General features: G+C 36.8%; 1 protein-coding gene across 2 annotated transcripts in view; it reads left to right on the top strand.

Annotated features, from left to right (window-relative positions):
* The window catches only part of larp1b (La ribonucleoprotein 1B), a 37,999-nt gene that overhangs the window by 15,234 nt on the left and 1,966 nt on the right, over positions 1-20,799 (top strand). For both annotated transcript variants that reach the window (XM_073869730.1, XM_073869729.1), the window contains exons 6-17: positions 7-169; positions 5,690-5,834; positions 5,920-6,094; positions 6,551-6,800; positions 8,799-9,150; positions 13,815-13,939; positions 15,044-15,194; positions 17,150-17,256; positions 17,348-17,511; positions 17,610-17,754; positions 19,587-19,696; positions 20,623-20,750. In XM_073869730.1, coding sequence (XP_073725831.1) covers positions 7-169; positions 5,690-5,834; positions 5,920-6,094; positions 6,551-6,800; positions 8,799-9,150; positions 13,815-13,939; positions 15,044-15,194; positions 17,150-17,256; positions 17,348-17,511; positions 17,610-17,754; positions 19,587-19,696; positions 20,623-20,750 — 2,015 coding nt within the window. The remainder of the gene's footprint in view (positions 1-6; positions 170-5,689; positions 5,835-5,919; positions 6,095-6,550; positions 6,801-8,798; positions 9,151-13,814; positions 13,940-15,043; positions 15,195-17,149; positions 17,257-17,347; positions 17,512-17,609; positions 17,755-19,586; positions 19,697-20,622; positions 20,751-20,799) is intronic.

Raw genomic sequence — 20,799 nt, 5'->3', positions numbered from 1 at the left:
TCTCAGGTCGCTACGATTTCTCCCACGGTTACCGGGACTCTTATGCTGATGGGTCTACGGTTCCATCCGAGTTCGGCACTAACATGGTGTATTACTACGATGACGGTAATCGTGTGCAGATGTATACGATCGAGGAGAACTTGCTTAAAGAGTACATCAAGCGCCAAATGTACGTTCAGGTTCTTCACTTTTATTTTGAACAAAATTTGAGCATTGCACTTTGCTTTTACTGCCTATATTATATATATTGTATGGGTTTTATACAAACAAATGTCTCTGTCAGGTGTTGTATACATTATGTTTTAGGTTTATCTTTAGTCGAGTGAAATATGTGAAACATGCACGCATGGTTAAGTTATGTGCTCAGTGGCTTTTTTAAGTGTGTTAAACGCATTACTACCAGCAGGTGGAGCAGATGCAACATTAAGGCGACATTGAGCCATGTCTAGTCTATGTGTTCTAATCTGAGCCTGCCAGTGGGCCTTTGCAGGTCATAGTCCGTCTCTAAAGACACTCGTGTTTAGTAGTGTTTCCTAGTTAGTCAGAAATAATTGCTGTTTACATTTAGTGTTGGAATAAAAACGTGCATTTCATGTTTTTGTTGGTTGTGTGTGTGTGTAGTGTGCACACTTTTATGGTTGGTAGGCCTTGCGGTTTAAAAGGATTACTCCATTTTCATAAATAAAAAAAAATCTGATAATTGACTTGCCCCCATGTCATTCAAGATGTCCCAACTGAAGCATAAGGGTCTTATCTAGCAAAACGATTGTAATTTTTGCCAAAAAATTAAAAAAGTACTTTTAACTTCTCGTCTTGCACTAGCTGTGTGATGCGCCTGTTGCATATGTGCAACACACGGTTGCAGACCAATTTAAACATTAAACTGACACAAAGACATTAATAAGTGTCATTCCACATATAACCTCATCAGACGCTCCTCTTTTTCCACACTTGTAAACACTGGAGCGGTAGTTTTGCATGTGTCATACGTGACCTTTGTGACGTGATTACGTAATACGTAAGGTCGCGCTGGCGCAACACGCGGCTAGTGCAAGACGATAAGTTTTGGTTAAAAATAACTTACTATTTATTTCTTTATTAATTGACAAAAAAGACGATTGTTTCGCTAGATAAGACCCTTATGCCTCGGTTGGGATCTTTTAGAGTCCTTTGAAGCTGCATTTAAACTGTTGAGTAAAGTCCACTATATGAAGAAAAATCCTGCAATGTTTTTCTCCAAAAACTTAATTTCTTAAGTGAGCAAAGAAAGACATAAACATCTTGGATGACATGGGGGGGGGAGTAAATTACCAGGATTTTTAAATGAAAGTAAATAATCCTTGATTTCTGCCGTTTTTGACCAATAAAATGATCTTACATACTGTAAAGAACATTCTGTGAAAATATAACCTTGATATTTTTAAAATTTGACTGAGTAAGGTCATGTCAAAGATCTAAATTAGAAATTTAGATTATGTGACTTCAGTCTGGATTTCACACACAGGGTCACATATAAATATAATTGTATTGTGTGTACGGCTGTCACAATGATTAAACAATCGTCCCATCGCAATTGTTTGATTGATTTTGAGATCACTGCAATGATTGCACATCTCTTTAAAGAACACAAAGGGGAGCTGCAGCGCCTGTATAATTGAGACCGTATCAGATGGCGCTCCTCAACTGGCATTGTAATGCGATTAATTGCAAAGCCATTCAATCCAGTGGATTAGGACAGGCCCAACGGGCTACTACATTTTAAAGAAATGCTGCAAAACTTTGATAAGTAGTATGAACTGCCAGATAAAACATACATACATTTTCTAAACTTTAATTTAGAATTTAAAATTTATGGAAGAGAAGGATGCTATTCTTAAGGATCTGTAAGGAATTGATTTTTTGCAGCCACTACAGACATGTGGTCCAGTACTAATATGACATTTGCCGGATTCGCTACTATTTAAAGAATTAGTCAATTTTCTTTAAAAAACAAAAAACAAAAAAAACAGATAATTTACTCACCACCATGTCATCCAAAATGTTGATGTCTTTCTTTGTTTAGTCAAAAGAGATAATTATGTTTTTTGAGAAAAGGATTTTTCTCATTTAAATGGACTAAGAAGTTGTGGTTTAAAAGTGCATATTTTTTATTTTTCTTGCGTAGAGTGACGGTCGTTTCGCTGGATAAGACCCTCGTGCCTCGTTTGGGATTGTTTAGAGTCCTTTGAAACTCCGTTGTAACTGCAATTTTAAACTGCATTAAATTTTGTTAAGTGTTGGGGTCCATTAAAGTCTATTCAAATGAGAAAAATCTTGGAATGTTTTCCTAAAAAAAAACATAATTTCTTCTCGACTGAACAAAGAAAGACATCAACATTTTGGATGACATGGTGGTGAGTAAATTATCTGGATTTTTTTTAAGAAAAGACTAATCCTTTAAGGCCTGTTCGGGTATAGTCAGTTTATTTTGATTTCATTGTTTTCAGACACCTTATTGTGTTTGTTTCTTATGAAGAATTTTCAGTTTTTGAAAAATATATTCATTTAATAATTACTTTAAAATATGTGTTTTGTGTATTATTAATATTTACTGTCGGGTAAACCTTGCAAAATATTTAGTTTAAATAATCACAACAGTGTGTTAAAAAAATGTATGAGAATTAAACATCAAAGCAATAAAACAGGCAATTAATCGCCACAATTTATTAGTCAATTACCCTCAGCCAAATTTCATAACCGTGACAGCCCTAATTGTGTGTTCATAGTCAAAAATGTCTCGGCACATTTCAAAATCCCAGTTCAGATAGTCTTAAAACAGCTTGAACATTACTGTAACTTGCACAACCTTGAAATCGTGCAGTACAGCACACAGAGGACGTCTCAGCCTCGTCTGACTAAAGCTGGTGGAATGTGAGGTGTGCTTTGGGCGGAGGCCCCACTGTATCTGCCAGAAAACATCTGCCCCTGACAAGAGAAAGTTTCAACGAATGTTCATTTGGGCCGCATGTTTCTGACTGGTTAAAGTTTAGTCGCTCCTTTAAAGTGCTTTTGCAGGAACATGCATGTATTTAGGGTAAAATTTTATTGAACGTGCTGTCTGGTGTCACTGCAGTTTTGCCAGAAGCCCCTGTGTGTGTTCATTACGTTATGAAATATTTTGAAAAGAGAGACAGAGAAGGGGTGGAGATGCACGAAAAAATCGCTGAAGCAAGATTTCCATCTTTTGTTGCCATGGCGCCAATCACACGCTCATCTGTGCAATGATCACAATTACTGTAAATGCATCAGTCACAGAGGTTACAGATCAAGACTGTAACGTTCTGGAAAAACTGGACTGGAAATACTTGGTTCGCTATTAGAGTAACTATTCGTTGATCATTTACATTTCTTTTTTCTAATTAAAATCATTTGTATTTCTGTGATGGATTGTTGGCAAATTCTTAAGCATTTAAATGCATCCCTAAGGTCATTTGTGAACCTGTCACATCAAAGTAAAAGTCTCATAATTTAATGATAAGATTACGAGCATCAAAGATTGATTTCAGTCATTGATTTCAATATCTTACTTAGTTAATATTAAAGATACCAAGGTTATATTTTCACACACTGTTCTTTACATAATGTATAATGATTTTATGTAGAAAACTGTAAATTATAAAAAAAGAGTGCAAAAAGAATCAAAATATTGAGGTAATCACCTTTTAAGTTGTTCAAATCAAGTCCTTAGCAAATGCATTCACTCATGAAAATAAAGTTTTAATATATTTACGGTAGGAAATGTACAAAATATTTTCATAAAACATGATCCTGATATTTTAATGATTTTTGGCATTTTTTTAAATAATTTTGACCCATAGAGTATTTTAAATTATTGCTACAAATATACCTGTGCTACTTAAAGGAATATTCCATTCTCTCAAAAGAAAAATCCAGACAATCTACTCACCACCATGTCATCCAAAAATTCGCGTCCCTCTTTGTTCAGTCGAGAAGAAACAATGTTCCTTGAGGAAAACATTGCAGGATTTTTCTCATTTTAATGGACTTTAATAGACACCAACAATTAACACTTAACTCAACACGTAACAGTTTTTTTTCAACGGAGTTTCAAATGACCACAAACAATCCCAAACGAGGCACAAGGGTCTTATCTAGTGAAACGATTGTCATTTTTGACAAGAAAAATAACAAATATACACTTTTAAAGCACAACTTCTCGTCTAGATCTGGTCCAGCGCGACCTAACGTAAATGCGTAGTGATGTAGGGAGGTCACGTGTTACATATATAAAACGTACATTTCCGGACCATTGTAAACAATAAACTGACACAAAGACATTAATTAGTATCAGTTCACATACAACAACGTAGGAACGGTCCTCTTTCTCAACACATGTAAACACTGGGGCGGAGTTTTGCGTTCGTCTTCTGTGACCTCTTGACGTCATCATGACGTATTGCGTGGGGTCACGCTGGCGCATCACGACCGGATCTAGACGAGAAGTTGTGCTTTAAAAGTGTATATTTGTTATTTTTATCGTCAAAAATGACAATCGTTTTGCAAGATAAGACCCTTATGCCTCGTTTGGCATCAACATTTTGGATGACATGGTGGTGAGTAAATTATCTGGATTTTTCTTTTAAGAAAATGGAATATTCCTTTTAAGAGTGGGTTTGTGGTCCATGGTCACATATAACAATAAAAGTAGAAAAGCTTAATTTTTAAAATGAGGAACAGTTTAATGATGAAAAACATATTTCAGGGTTCCCACGGGTTCTTGAAATCCTTGAAAGTTTGTGAATCTGAGGAAAAAATTCAAGGAAAGTTTTTGAAAATATACATACAGGTCATTGAAAGTGCTTAAATCTCTTTTATGAAAGAAGTTTTCTGGAAAAAAAATCATGTTATTCCCTGTGTAGTGTAGGATAATATCATAAAAATTCTAGGCTTTTTAAGCACACGTGTTAAACTGTTCGCTTTAAATGCTTATATCTTCTGTATGCGAATGTAGATTCATACCGAAATGCACTTTTGCATAGTTGTGTTTGACACATGAAAACGTCTCGGGTTATGTATGTAACTGTTGTTCCCTGAGAAGGAAACGAGACGCTGCGTCTCCCTCGCCATACTTCCTGCATCGCTGTAATGACGTTTTTGGCAATATTTCAGATAGCGATATACTTCCTGGCTCCCGCGTCACCCTGTCTTTGTCGTTAAGCCTCACCATTGGTTGAATTTGATGTACACATTCAGACGCACTTAGGAGGCGTCCCCAAAGTGTCACCGCAGTGACACAGCACAAGTTCCCTCGAAAGGGAACTGTAACAATGTATCTTAAAAGGTAACACGATGTAACCTTACTCTCACTTGAAATGTGTCCAACCATTTAATCCTTGAATTTGAGGTTATTAGACCTGGAAAGTCCTTGAAATGTCCTTGAATTTGAAGTTAACTAAGGTGTGGGAACCCTGTTGGTCACATTTAACAATAAAAGTAGAAAAGCTGAGTTTTTAAAACAATGAACAGATTAATGATCAAAAACGTATTTGTATTGGGACAAATGAAAATGTATAAACTACTTGGATAAATATTGTTGAGTTTGTTATTAAGTACACTGTGGTTTGTGATTGTGGTTATTTCTGTAGTGGTAGTTATTTTTGTAATAACTGTAAATATTTGCTTTTTTTAGTGAATACTACTTTAGCCTCCCAAACCTGGAGCGAGACTTTTTCCTGCGGAGGAAGATGGATTCGAAAGGCTTCTTGCCGATCTCTCTGATCGCCAGCTTTCACAGAGTCCAAGCTCTCACAACTGATATCAACCTTATTAAAGAGGTGACCTTTACCCATCACCATCTACATGTCAGCAGACACCGTTATCTATAGCCTGGGTTATATCTGGTTTTGTACGTGCATGCAGGCCTTAAAGAAAAGCGAAGTCGTGGAGCTGGTAGATGAGCAGATCCGTAGGAAAGAGGAGCCGGAATTTTGGCCCATTCCCGGTCCTCCTCAGGATTCCCCACGCACGGATTTCTCCCAGCTCATTAACTGCCCAGAGTTCGTACCAGGACAGACGTTCACCGCTCTTAACAAAGGTTCATCTTTTTTCTATTTTATTATTGGGACCACCGTCTTATTTCACCAAGAACAGAAGTTACTGACTGTTAAAGGGACACTCCACTTTTTTTTTAAATATGCTCATTTTCCAGCTCCCCTAGAGTTAATCATTTGATTTGTACCGTTTTGGAATCCATTCAGCCGATTTCCCAGTCTGGCGGTTCCACTTTTAGCATAGCTTAGCATAATCCATTGAATCTGATTAGACCATTAGCATCATGCTAAAAAAAATAATCAAAGAGTTATTTTTTAGCTCAATGCTAATGGTCTAACCAAATTCAATGAATTGTGCTAAGCTAATGGATTCCAAAACGTAAAAATCAAAGAGTGTCCCTTTAAAATTTGGCATTTTTCTCCAAGACGTTCTAAGTGTTGCGATGCATATTTGCAACAGGCTTTAGTCAACAGACTCTCTGTCTCTGTGTGTCTCACAGTGCCATCATCCCCAGTTAATCAGCACATGGATGAACCAGTCATGGTAAATGGCCAATCCAGCGACACCACTGACACGGACACATGCAGACCCCTGTCTAAAGAGTCCTCTTCCTCCAAAAGCAACACTAGTGAAGATGTGAAGAGTCCTAAAGAGCGCTCCAGCAGCCTTTCGGATCCAGAAGCCCAGTCGTGGATACAGGTGGAAAAACGACACCGAAACTCTTCTGGAAAAAACAAGGAACATCCAGATGATTTAAGATCAGACTTTAAAATCTTTCTTTTCTTGTTGGTATCTTATAACAACATTGGTTTAACCAATAGTGTGGGTAACTTTACTAATGGCGTTAGTCCGACCAATGGCAGGTAAGGGATGGTTTGTAGCTTTTTGTTTTGGACATGCTCTGTAATAACCTCCCTCAAACTTTTTTTCATCTTTTACTTAATCTCTACAGTAACTTTTCTTCCTCTCCCTCCTCTTCATAATTTTCTTATATGTTCTCATTAAATTAGTTTTTTCACCTTTTTCTTCCCACATGGACATTTAATAAAAGTATGGAAGTAAACAATGACAGAATGTATGGAAATTGTTTAATGCGCATTCACGTCACATTGGCCCTGCGCGTTTGCAATATGTTTTAACTTGCTGTGAAATGCGATATGATAATACAAGTTTGTAATAACATTAGGGATGCACCGTTATGGAAATGTTGGCCGATAGCCGATAACTCTTTGTATTTGGGGGCCGATAACATATATATATATATATATAGGCCGATAAATATTCATATTATTTTTACAATGAAAAACTCCCAGACCACGGACATCTTGTCTTTGTGCTAGACTAGCATACTCTTCTTAAGCCCGCAACACGTGTCCTCTTCGTGCTATGTCACAGAAAGCACCAATCAAAACTTCACATGGCCAGCAATGAGCAAGTGAAGTGGTTCAACAAACCAAAAGAATCCATCATTTATCGGCTTTCATTTATCTGCTTAATTTTGCTATCAGACCGATAACCGATAATCGGCAGTTATCGGCTGATAACGATATGTCGGCCGATATATCGCGCATCCCTAAATAACATATTAAATAACTTTTTTTAAACTTAAAATTACATAAACAGCATATGTTTCACATTGCTTCTAGGGAAAAGAAAGCATCACAGTCTTTAAATTTTTTTTTTTACTTGTTGCAGTATTAAAATCATTCAATTATTGCAAACTTTTGCATTATGCATATTGCCATATACTTATGCAATCTCATGGCAATTCGTACGTTTCTTTAGGAGATGGCGATTTCGTAGACCACATTTATAAATTGTTTGTATTTGTTGATTTTGCCCCCTTGACATTGTGGTTAGCAACAGGGTTAGGTGTGGGGTTTCTTCTTTATGATAATCGTATGTTTTTGTACAATTCACTTTGTATGATTAATACGAATTAGCCAACTATTAAAATACGTAGGAATTATTGTGAGATCAGGCTGGGTATGCACAATAGCGATGTATCTTTCTGCCTTAGCGGCATTACTGTAAATATGATTTTGCGAATTCATTTGCATTTGATCGTGATGTATGAAGAACCAAAATGCCAGCAGACTAATAATGGTAATATAATGCTAAGCTTATAATGGTAGAAAACGTGGATCTTCTGACTTCGAACCCCCAAGGAGTGCATCCATCCTTCGCAAAAGTAATTTGAATTGCTCCCAGGGGTTAATAAAGGCCTTCTGCTGGTCATCGATGCGATTTTGTAAGAAATATATATATGTTTTAAACGTTATAAACTATAATAACTACCTCCATCTTGGACTCACTACACGAAAAGATGGCGCCGTTAACGGAAGCTAGTTTATAAAGTTTGAAATCTGAATATCTTTCATACGTAATTGCATTGATTACTCGCAGAAGACCTTTATTTAATCCCTTGGAGTCTTGTGGATTAACTCTGTAAAGAATGAATACACTTTTTGGGGTTTAAAGTCAGAATTTGTTCCCTGATACTTGTTTTCTACCATTAAAATGCTTGGAAGAGCAAGGACATTTACTAAAATAACTCAAATGTGCTTGTGTGAAGATGATGGACATATGTATGTCAGATTGCTTGAGGGTGAGTACATCATGGGGTTATTTTGATATTTGGCTGAAGTATCACTTTAAATTACACAATTTGTTAAACAGCTCTCTATCTCTGACGTAGCTGCAATTCCTAAAAAATGGTTTTGTATTTTGCTTCAGGAACATCCAGAATCGGCTAAGTCCAGCTCAAAGCAGCAGCCTGAGGCCGAACAGGAGGAACTGGACTTCCTGTTTGATGAGGAAATGGAACGGCTGGCCGCGCCTCGCAAGAACACCTTCACCGATTGGTCCGATGACGACTCTGATGACGAACTCGACGACTGTGATGTAAACAAGATCCTGATCGTTACTCAGACCCCTCCTCACCTGAAGAAACACCCCGGGGGCGATCGCACAGGAAACCACGTGTCACGTGCCAAAATTACAGCTGATCTCGCCAAAGCCATAAACGATGGATTGTTCTACTACGAACAGGATCTATGGACTGAAGAAGATGGCCAGCCAGATTGTACCAATGCCAAGGTGAGATCAGGGATGTAATTCACAAATCTAAACTATTTACACATCCTTTTTAAAGCGGATGAGAAATAATCCAATCTCATAAGTGTTTTTGGTGGGGTGGGGGAGTTTGGCAGAGTTTAAATGTAGACTAGAAGATTGTGCTGAATGTGGTGTTAGTTCAGCAGATGTTGGCTTCAGATAAATGTTCACACTCAGCAGAAATATGGGAATTTTCCACTGCAAATATTTGGCCTACGTTGACTCTTGTGATTACAAAAATATGCTGAAAGATTTGCCTAGGAAGAGATATCACAACATAAATGAGCTGATGCGCTTTTCACAATTGTTTAATTGTTTCAAAGCAGCTTTACATTAATAGAAGCAGCAAAAAAAACACAGAAAAGTCTTAAAACATAAACAGCAGAATACAGCAGTTAAGATTAACTGTAATAGTGAGCATAGTAAAAATGTAACCTATGTAAGAGGGTTTATCTCGCAAACTAAAACCACTTCAATTTTATTACAGTATTTACATTTTTAAATTGTTCTTATTGTTTTTATTCTAACTTGCATTTAAAGAGTTTGACGTTTTTAGTTATGATAATAAAAATTTCACATGTGATTTTGTCTGTGAAATCAAGTCTAAAGTCTGATAATCTTAATGATGAGTTAGGAAGCATCAAAGTTTGATTTCAGTCTTTGACATGATCTTACTCTGTCAGTATTAAATATATCACGGTTGTATTTTTACACAATGTTCTTTACATTTATATAGGATGTAGAAAACAGTAAATCACAAAAAATATCTAGCTTGGTTTTATAGACTGTGTCCCATGTATGCTTTTTGTAATATTATAATAAGGCTGCAGAGCGATTGATCGTGACGGATCGTTTGCAGAATAAAAGTTTTTGTTTATATACGTGTATGTACTGTGTATAATTTTATTATTTATATATACACATACATGCATGTATAATTTTAAGGAAAAACAGATTTATATAGTAAGTATTTGTAATTATATATATAAATGTATATACACATGCAAGTATTTCTTAAATATATACTTGCATCTGTGTGTATTTATGTATACATAATTATTATACACAGTACAAACACACAAACACGTATATGATGTAAACAAAAACTTTTATTCTGCAAACGTTTAGTCACGATTAATCGTTTTGCAGCCCTAGTTTTTAATATAATGGCAAATGGGAAAGATTGCTTATATTAGGGCTGTGTATCGGCAAAATCCCTCACGATACATGGGTTGCGGGGCAATATCTTGCGCTACATTGCAATATTGTAAGTCTGGAAAATATATAGGGATTTTTCGAAATATAAGGTTATAATTTTAGGAAAGCTCTCATTGAGAACACACCACCGTATGCAAATCTTAGCAAATTTTTGGTGCACCCCTTTGCTAGTAATTCCTGTCACTGTTTAAGTTCAGAGATAAGAATGCTGTCTAGTGGTCGGGATACTCACATGTGTCGATATTTTCTTACACCACTAGCTTATAAACCATAAACTTTAATTGTGCAGTGAATAGGTTTTTTATTTTTTTATTTTGCATAAAAAAAATTATAATACATATATAAATAATAAATAAATAAATAAATATAAATATATATATATATATATGAAAGGAAAGGAAAAAAGGGTGGGAAGATGGATAGATGGATGGACATAAAATTACATTTCAAAGACAAATAGTACAATCAGAATGAATGATAATGGATCACTGTTCTGGTTTAAGGAGATCCACAAAGGGTTGCCATACTTTTTGGAATTGTCGTTGGGATTTAGGGTCCAGGGAACGTATCCTTTCCTTTTGTATAACATGGAACAGTTCATTCATCCAAACTTTGAAACATGGGGGATCTGGTGATTTCCAGTTTACAAGTATTGCCTTTTTTGCAAGAGTAATTCCCATCAGTAGGGATTTTGTATAGTGAATAGTTAAATGAAAAAATTGAACTCTTATCTAAAATGAAACATTTCTGATGTTTGATCTGTACAGTGCTGGTACAGTGTTATACGTAGGGTTGGGTACCGTTCACATTTTTACCGGTACCGGTTGCGATTCCGGTACCTGAAATTCGATGCCGGTACCCAGCGGTACCTTTTTCGGTACTTTACTCTGACTTAAAGGTGCAGTGTTTACATTTTTGCGGCATCTAGTGGTGAGGTTGCGAACTGCAACCAACGGCTTAGTCCATGTCTCACCCCTCGCTTTTGAAACACATAAAAAAGCTACGGTAGCCGCCACTGGACAAACATTTCATTGTTGGAGACAACTTAGTAAAAGAAAGTGTCCTTTAGGGCTTCTGTAGAAAACTGGCAGCACAAAATGGTGACTTCCATGTAAGGGGACCCTCAGAATATGTAGATAAAAAGGTCTCGTTTTAAGGTAATAAACACATAACGGTTCATTACGTCAGGTCTTTATACACCCCTGATTATATAGTTTTGTATATTATTTTGCATTTCTGTCAAAAGATCCTTCTAAAAATTACACACTGCACCTTTAAGTGACTTTCAGTGGACATAATAAGCCCAAACCTCTCATTTTCAACATTTTGTTATTTATGTCAAAATGTTTAATAATACACACAATCTTTACAAAAAAATCCCTATAACATCCAGGGCATAGCCTATGTCTTACATATAAATAAATAAATAAATAAATAAAATATATAAGCAAGACAAATGATCAATGAACATAAACGTCATAAAAGCAACATAAAAGTAAACTTTTATGTAGAAAACAATACAGAGCGAGTGTTCTCTACAGCAAGGGACACAGTGAGGATGTAGAAGAGGACTGGACACAGATACTTTTTTGCCAAGCTGGCCAGCATTGGCATTTGGTCTGCATGTGGTTTAATGTGTTGGAACAGCCACACGGACCACCTTCTCTCCGTCCATTTATCTAATCTGAGGTATTGAGCACAAAGTTTTACGTCATTTCTGACTTTTAGCGTGAACACACAGTCTTTTAGGCTTTCATTGATAAAACTAAAAGCGGCTGATCTCCGCAGTTTCATTTTGCGAGCGCATGAAATTTGCGCGATCTTATTTCATTAATTGCGCTGAAAAATCCGAGAAAGCGCCAACATATTCATGTACAAAACACTGTGCAGCATGTTTACTTCAAACACAAGCAGCGCCATATTAGTTCGCGTCCATTTAAACAGTCAGCTCCAGCTCGCGTTAAAACGAAAGCAGAGGGACTTCCCCGCAGTCTCCACGGACCACCACTCAAAGTAATCAGAAGCGGTCGAAAGTGGACAAAAGAGACGGACTGGTGTTGATAAATACCAGGTGTTTACAAAATTTGTCTCTCTCGTCCACTTGTGATCCAATCGACGAAAACGCATCTTAATAAGCCCTCTTGTGCTTTTAAATACACATTGTGTGAGTGCTTCCTCAGGTTGGATGTATTACCACTGCCTGCCTTGCACTTACTGTTACAAATATTGCAGGTAGCATTGTCTGCTTTTGTGAAATTTAACCACACGTTAGATTGCTTTTTGTTAGCCATTAAGCAAGTTGCAAAGGGGTGTCACCAAGTTCCCACACAGTCTCTCTCTCTCTCTCTCTCTCTCTCTCTCTCTCTCTCTCTCTCTCGCGCGCGCGCGTACCAGACGCGGCGCGCTGACATGTTCTCTCAGGTACCGAAATTGAGCACCGATTGATTTTATATGAATCGATGCTGGGTAGTACCGACGCAATTCGGTCGGTGCCTATAAAAGTACCGAGTTCGGTGCCCATCCCTAGTTATACGTGGTCTTTTGTAATGCCTGTACCCGCTCATGAGAGTTTTAACACCTGTGTTAACTGTGCCAAGGTCTACAATAACATCTGATAAACAGCTGTGCCGAACAACAGAAATGCACATGCAGTGTTTCTTTAGATCGTTTGAAGTTGGTTTTATTATTTGTACTTTGAGATCAAATTAAAATGGTCTTGTATATAGGGGAGGGTTTCATTAACATTATCTATGTAGCCTACTATAAATTATGCATGAGCTAAATGGATTCACCTGCCACCACATGCATTTATATCAATCAGTTTTACATGTCAGACTGTACCAGGAAACATACAGACCGTTTAGCTCTCTGTTAATGTAAATTTTATGCTTTACAAATGGCAGATATACATTGCATCACGTCCAATTTAGAAACCCCTGATAGGCTTAAAAGATTTTGAGTGCTGCAGGTGCATCATTCATCTATTATTCTATGAATGGCCAAATGGTCATTTATGATCAGATTGATGGACTATAAAGATGTAATTTCTGAAACGCTGCTGGTAAATCTACTCAAGGGCACTGCCTGTATTCAAGCATCAAGACTTTGTTGAGGTAGAAACACAAAGCCCATATATTTTTCAAAAAGAGTCACAACCATTACTTAACAATGTTTAAAGGCGTGTGTGTGTGTATGACCCTGGAGCACAAAAGCAGTCCAAAGTAGATATTTGTAGCAATAGCTATCAATACATTGTATGGTTCAAAATTATCGATTGCCTATTTATTTAGCTTTCGAAAGATCTCAATTTCAGAAAATCGACCCTTATGACTGGTTTTGTGGTACAGTATGTCGTGTCTATGCAGAAGGGCTCTCTTGCTGCAACATCTTTATTTTCTTTTACATGTCTGTCTTGTTCTTATTATTAGGATATGGAGAACTTCAAAAAGCTCAACATGATCAGCAAAGATGAGTTTGAAAATCTGAACCCCAAAATTCCTATTGACCCCAACCAGGAAGTCCCGCCCCCTCCACCGTCTCAAACAGATGATTGCATGCATCTTATCTATATGAGAAAATAAAAGAAATGTCTGTAAAAAGTCTCATAATCTAAAGATGGAAAAGAGGGTATTCATTGACGTCACTTTTCCACGTGACCACGCGAGAGCTCGCCCTGATGAGTGGCAAAACGTGCAACAAAATGTCGGGTTTTCATAGCGGCTGCTGCGAAAATGCCAGTAAAACTGACTATTATCAGCTTAAATTGAATTTAGTTGGACTTGATAGCAGAGGTGGACAATACTTAGTTACGTTATTTACATTTTCCAAGCATCTGTGCTTTATAAGGGTGTTTGTATTCGGAAAATTTTAACTTTACTACATTCTAAAGCATAAAATCATACTGTGTATTCTTTTATATTGCATATTAAAATAAATACCTAATAACATTAAAATTGTGTACTTTTACTTGAGTATAAGTACATTAATGTACTTAAATATTAAATGTAAACAAAAACTTGTATTTGTGAAATGTAATAGAATAAAAATTATTTAAATATAATTTGGAATGTATGGTTTAAAAAAAAACTGAAAAAATACAAAACATGAAAAAATACTTTTAAGTAGAAAGTAAAACCCGTGCTTGATAGTGACCCTAGCAACTTCTCAACCCACCTGTGGTCTGTGGACGTTGGCATGCACGATCAATTTACTTCTCCATTCGGTGTTTTTTGGCAGTCTGTAAAACGATAGCTCCGAATTCTTGTTAATCTGTTAGTGCAGTCTATCGCACAATAGCTTTTTGCCCTATTTAGCCGTGTTTTCCCTGTGTTTTCTCTGATTTCACACTGTACTCAAATGCTGCCGCTCTGTCTTTTGCCACTCAGTGGGCATAACCGTAGTCACTTTCGCCGAAGGTGACGTCACGTGCATACCCTCTATTGGAAGCATCAGAGTTTGATTTCACATTGATTTCAATCTTTGACATGACCTTACTCAAGATATTACTCAAGGTTATACTTTCACGCAATGTTCTTTATATTATGTAGGAGGATTTTATGTAGAAAACAGTAAATCACAAAAAAATGACTTTAGCTCAATTTTCTTTCTTTTTTTCAAACTTATGTCTGGATGTCTTTGTTTCTGCTGTAGATGATTGTAGCTTGGCTCATTCTGTTCCCGAGGATGTCCCAGAAGAATCCAGTGTGCCACGGACCCCTCGTACCCCACGTACCCCTGGCAGACAGGACCCCACCAAAACCCCACGCTTTTACCCTGTCATTAAAGACAGTGGAAATCTTGACGGACAGGTAAGTTGCCACATTTACGGATTATTCTGTTGTCAGAAGGTCGTGTGTGTGGATGCGCAGGCATTAGTGATTCGCAGGTCGTCTCTTAAACCGCGGGCAACCTACGGGTCAGGTTGGGTAAAACAATTGGCGGGTGATTCTCACGAAAACTTGGTTTTAAACATGTCAAGCATGAAAATGTAAAAATTGCTTAAATTTACTTTTTTCCCACCAGACATTGAAAAACAAAGTCTGGAGTAAATGGGAACATTAATTTAAAAACTTTTACGTATCATTTAACACTTTTTGTAACATAATTAAAAAAATTAGTCCTAAAAAATCTCATTACCGCAACAGTCAGAAAACATCAACACTGACATATTTTCAGAATGACATGACAAACCTGAAAGAACATAATTTGGAGATTCTGCACATGCATTTCAAATCAAAGTATTATGCTTCTATTAATTAAATTAACATTTAATAAGCATCTGTTGCGGTAATGATAATCAAAATGTCGTGTAAGCATTCTGACAAGACAATATTTCAAATTAACTGTAAAAAAATTGTCTTACCTGGTAGCCATCTTGAAGTAACTGGTCCATGTGCTTGGTCACTCAAAATCAAACTTTATTAAAATTCTGTATGTGTGCTTAAACTGTTCTCAAAAAGTGTTGCGGAGAATGAGAACATCAGGCATGGACACATCATTTTCCTAATTTTTCTTGATTATTATTATACATGAATATTCAGTAAATATTTTTTCTGTCATCTAAAGTAGTCTAGCAAAACATCCATTTATTTTTTTCTTAATATTTTTGTGTTAATTTGATTAAATTACAACATAACGCATGTTCAAACACAGCTGGACACATTGCGGTAATGAGAATTTCAGCAGAAAATGAGATAAAATTTACAATTATAAATTCTTATGTTGAAATCACACATTGTGCAAGGTAGAACACAGTATTGTGTTAATTTTTATGCTTTTTAATGTTACTATATTACACATTTTAAAGCTAAAATCATTAGTGCCGTGGTGTTTCAATGGTTTCGTGAGAATCACCCTGGCACTTTATTGCCGCGCGTTGGGGCGCATCATTAAAAACAAAACAAAGAAAAACATGTATGTTGCGTGCAATAGCCTATATTACATATTTGGAAAAATATATATTTTCATATTTTATTAGTTTCTTTGATAAGGTTAAATTACGTAGCAACGTAACTTGATTTCCACAAACCTTTGGCGTCACGAAAGCGCCATAGCAGCTCCCGCTGCCAGTCACAACAACAAAACAAACAGAAAAATAAAAGTGAAGATGAAAGAAGAGATGCGGGAGAAATTAAGGTTGGGAATTTGTGAATAGATAATACAAACACTGCTTTAAAATGTTTATCATTATCTTTTATCTATATTAATATGACCATACTGGTTTCAATGGTTCATAAGAATATGCTGTTAACACTTTACAGGGCAATGTAATCTAATGGCTGTTTCCAAGCACTTTTAGGCTTTCATTTACATTAGAAATGCCTGGTATGTCTATTTTAATGGGTGCGGGGCGGGCCAAATATTTTATAAAAGTGGGACCTTGACTCGCACGTCACTACCAGGTGTCTTAACAATTAAAGAGATCTTTTATGTAAGTTTTTTGCTAACCTGCCAAGACCGCTCTTATAATTCACCAGATTGTGTAATGGCGTGCCACAGTCGCACATTCTGTCTAGACATACAGTATTGTGCAAATGTTTTGGGCAACCACCAGCTTTGATGTTTTAGCTAAGTTATAATAATCTTTAATTAATGACACTAAACAACGCATTTTGAACTCTTTTGAGGAGATTGAAATCTTGAAGTCATCAGAATAGAAATTAGGATTTCATTTAGGTTTAAGTGTGGTTGTATTCTAATAATGAGATATACCATTGCCTCTGACTTTTCCACTGTACTTATTTTTATTTCTCCATCCTTGTAGACACCCAGAAAGAGGAAAACTCGTCACAGTTCTAACCCTCCTCTGGAGTGCCATGTAGGCTGGGTGATGGACTCACGTGAACACAGACCCCGCACTTCCTCCATCAGGTTTGTGGCGAATTTTGTGCCTTTTAAACTCTGATGTTATGTCAGTCGCTGTTTGATTTTCTTAACTTAATCGCCTGCTTTCCTTTTACAGCAGCTCAAATGCGTCTCCATCAGAAGGAGCTCCAGCGTTGTCAGGCAGTTACGGCTGTACCCCTCAGTCCCTGCCCAAGTTTTGGCATCCATCCCACGAGCTCCTGAGAGAAAACGGCTTCACCCAGCAAGTTTACCACAAGTACCGCCGACGCTGCCTCAATGGTACAATGATCGTATGGTTTTGCTGTACAACAAGTCGTTGTATTGGTCTTCTGTTGCCATCGTGCCGGTTCCTCATGTGGATGTTTTGTGTGTTTCAGAGAGGAAGCGATTGGGGGTCGGTCAGTCTCAGGAGATGAACACGCTCTTCAGGTTTTGGTCGTTCTTCCTCAGAGACAACTTCAACAGGAAGATGTATGAAGAGTTTAAGCAGTTCGCCGTGGAGGACAGCAAGGAGAACTACAGGTGAGGGGACTTGAGCTGAATAAAATAAAAATAATAAACATTTTCACATCTGTTTTTCATAAATCATCTGAAAAATGTTGGATACCTCAAATTATTCAGCACTTAAGACTGTTTAAAAACATTGTGATCATTCTACAATATTTCTCTTGCACTTTAAATGAGTTTTTAGGAATAGTGTCATTTAAAGGAATACTTCTTTTATTTTAAAAAAAATCTGATAATTTGCTCACCCCTGTCATCAAGATTTGTGTCTTTTTTGTTCAGTCGGAAAGAAATAAAAAACATTTAGGAAAACATTCCTGGATTTTTCTCCATATAGTGGACTTTAGTGAACCTTTTAATGCAGTTTAAAACTGCAAACCGAGGCATAAGGGTTTTATCTAGCGAAGCGATCGGCATTTTTGCACAAAAATATGTACTTTTAAACCACAACTTCTCATCTTGCATTAGCCTTGTGATGCAGCAGTGTTACCTTACGTATTACGTAATCACGTTGAAAGGTCACGCATGACGTATGCAAAACTACCGCTCCAGTGTTTACAAGAGAGGACCGTTCAGACCAGTGGTCTCAAACTCCCGGCCCACAGGCCATTTGCGGCCCGCCCTCCCTCTCTCTGCTGCCCGCGTCACCTTTCAAAAATTTAACATAATTTGGCCCGCAGAAAGATTTTTATTCACTTTGTTTTTAAATTCGTTTGATTTTTGATTTAAACGTTCAAGTTTGAATGCGCCGTTAGTTTAGGGCAAGGTTTTAATAGGTCTTAGTTAAGATAAGGTTAAGAAAAGATTTACTTAGGCTACTTTTATAAAATAATGTATATTAAAAAGATAAAACCACTCCTTATATATTTTCAAGTATTATTATACATTAAATAATAGAAATTAAACATGACATTAACAGAAATATTGTACTTTTTTGAACGTTAAAATAACTCTGCGGCCCCCCGATGAAATGTCTGTCTTAGAAATGGCCCCAAGCCAGTTTGAGACCCCTGGTTCAGACGTTGTTGTATGTGAAATGATTCTAATCAATGTCTTTGTGTCAGAATATTTATTTAGGGGCCGTTCACATGTCGTGCCTTAATGCGCGGAAAACGCTAGGCGCTGAGGTTCTTGTCACCTGACCTGCGGTGCGCTTGCGGCATTCTGAAAAGTTGATGTTTTTAACTTGATGCAGCGTGGACGTGCCTGAAAAAATCGAACGTGTCGCACCGAGTGTGCGTCGCGACCGCGTCGCTTGCATTATGAGCATGCATACTACATGTAAAATTACGAACCTCAAGACCTGATATGTGAACGACCCCTTATTCCGCAAGTGTGCTTTTTACATAGTATGTAACTCGCAACCTTTTTTTCGTGATTACCTAATATGTAAGGTCGCTCTGGCGTGTCATATGGCTAGTGCAAGATAAGAAGTTGTGGTTTAAAAGTACATTTTTTTTTTTTTTAAAGGACGCTTGTTTTGCTAAACAAGTTTTTTTCATTTTAGCTGCATTGAAACTGTAAACTGTTAAGGTCTAATAAAATCCACTATAAAAAAACTCAAAAATTTTTTATTGTTTACGACTGAACAAAAAGAGACATAACCATCTTGGATGACATGGGGGTGAGTAAATTATCGGGATTTTGTTTTATGAAAGTGGAGTAATCCCATAAGATCAGTGTTTATCCAAACTATATCATTCTTTTCTCTTTTTTGCATGTATTTGCAAAATTTTAAGAGATGGAAATGATCACACCAGTAAATGTTAACTGAAAGCTAAAACCAATTAAAGCTAACTAAAAAGCCAAGAGTATATTTTTCTAATTTTAAATGTTATTTATTGTTGCAGGTATGGACTGGAGTGTCTGTTCCGGTTCTACAGCTATGGACTGGAGAGGAGGTTCAGACCGGATATCTTTAAGGACTTTCAGGAGGAGACCTTACGTGACTACGAGAAAGGTGAGGTGTTTTGTAGAGGGATGTAGGACATGTTCAGGACGTTGAGGTTAAAGAGAGTTTAGAGACGGTTGACTTAGCATATGTAGAATATTATATTGGCATAATTTTTTAGGAGAATTGGTGCATTATGTCTACACTGGACGCGAGCAGCGTGGCACGACAAAAAACAACAGAACCCATTATAATAAGTGATGTTGTCCGCACTAGATGCAGTGTGACACAACAAATCCCTTAAAGTAAACCGATTTTGTTGCGGTGTTATTATGATAACTGTTATTGTGTAATATTACAACTGTATAATTTCCAGCTGTTACTGCAAAAAATACTGAACCACATTTTTTTTTTAAATGTATGTATGTATGTGTTTTTTTTTTCAGTGAAAAAGTTGGCAGTGCAAGTAAATTTGTATTAAGGCCGAAGTATGGTAAATTGTTTATGCGTACATGAGCGGCCGCATACAGTGCACATGACACAATTTTCGTCATCAGAAGAGTGCATGCGTACTTTACGCGCACCATCGGATTTTTAAAACCCTGAATACTTTGTACGCGTAGGCCGCATATGCACGTACACGAGATTGTAGTATGTAGCCTGTATGAGATGCATTGCGTTTGTCGCAATGCGCATGCGTCGAACGTCTGTTTACATATACGAGTCAAATAGACTATACTTTGCATGCACATATGTTCGCGTACACGTAAAAATACAGACTATACTTCGGGCTTTATTCGTAAAAAAAATTTTACCATGTTAAACCCTGCATATATTTTATTGTGCTATTTAAACAGTCAGCAAGGATGCATATGACCCATCATAAGCCTGAAGCTTTGTTGGTGAAATTTACTCATTTAAGTTTTTATTTTCTATATTAAGAGTTATCACTGTCTGCTTACATTTGATGTATTTGGATTAATGTGTTTGTGTAGGTCAGCTATATGGACTGGAGAAATTCTGGGCTTTCCTGAAATATTCCCGGGTAAAAAATCAGGTCATTGACCCCAAACTTCAGGAACACCTAAAGAAGTTCAAGAGCATTGATGATTTCCGAGTAGATGTAAGTATAAGTATTGGTGTATGCTATGCGTACTCTTTAAGCAGAAATG

The sequence above is a fragment of the Misgurnus anguillicaudatus genome, chromosome 7 (genome assembly GCF_027580225.2).
Source record: "Misgurnus anguillicaudatus chromosome 7, ASM2758022v2, whole genome shotgun sequence".
NCBI lineage: Eukaryota > Metazoa > Chordata > Actinopteri > Cypriniformes > Cobitidae > Misgurnus > Misgurnus anguillicaudatus.
Note: the sequence above shows the minus strand (reverse complement) of the source record. Positions and strands in the feature narration are given on the sequence as shown.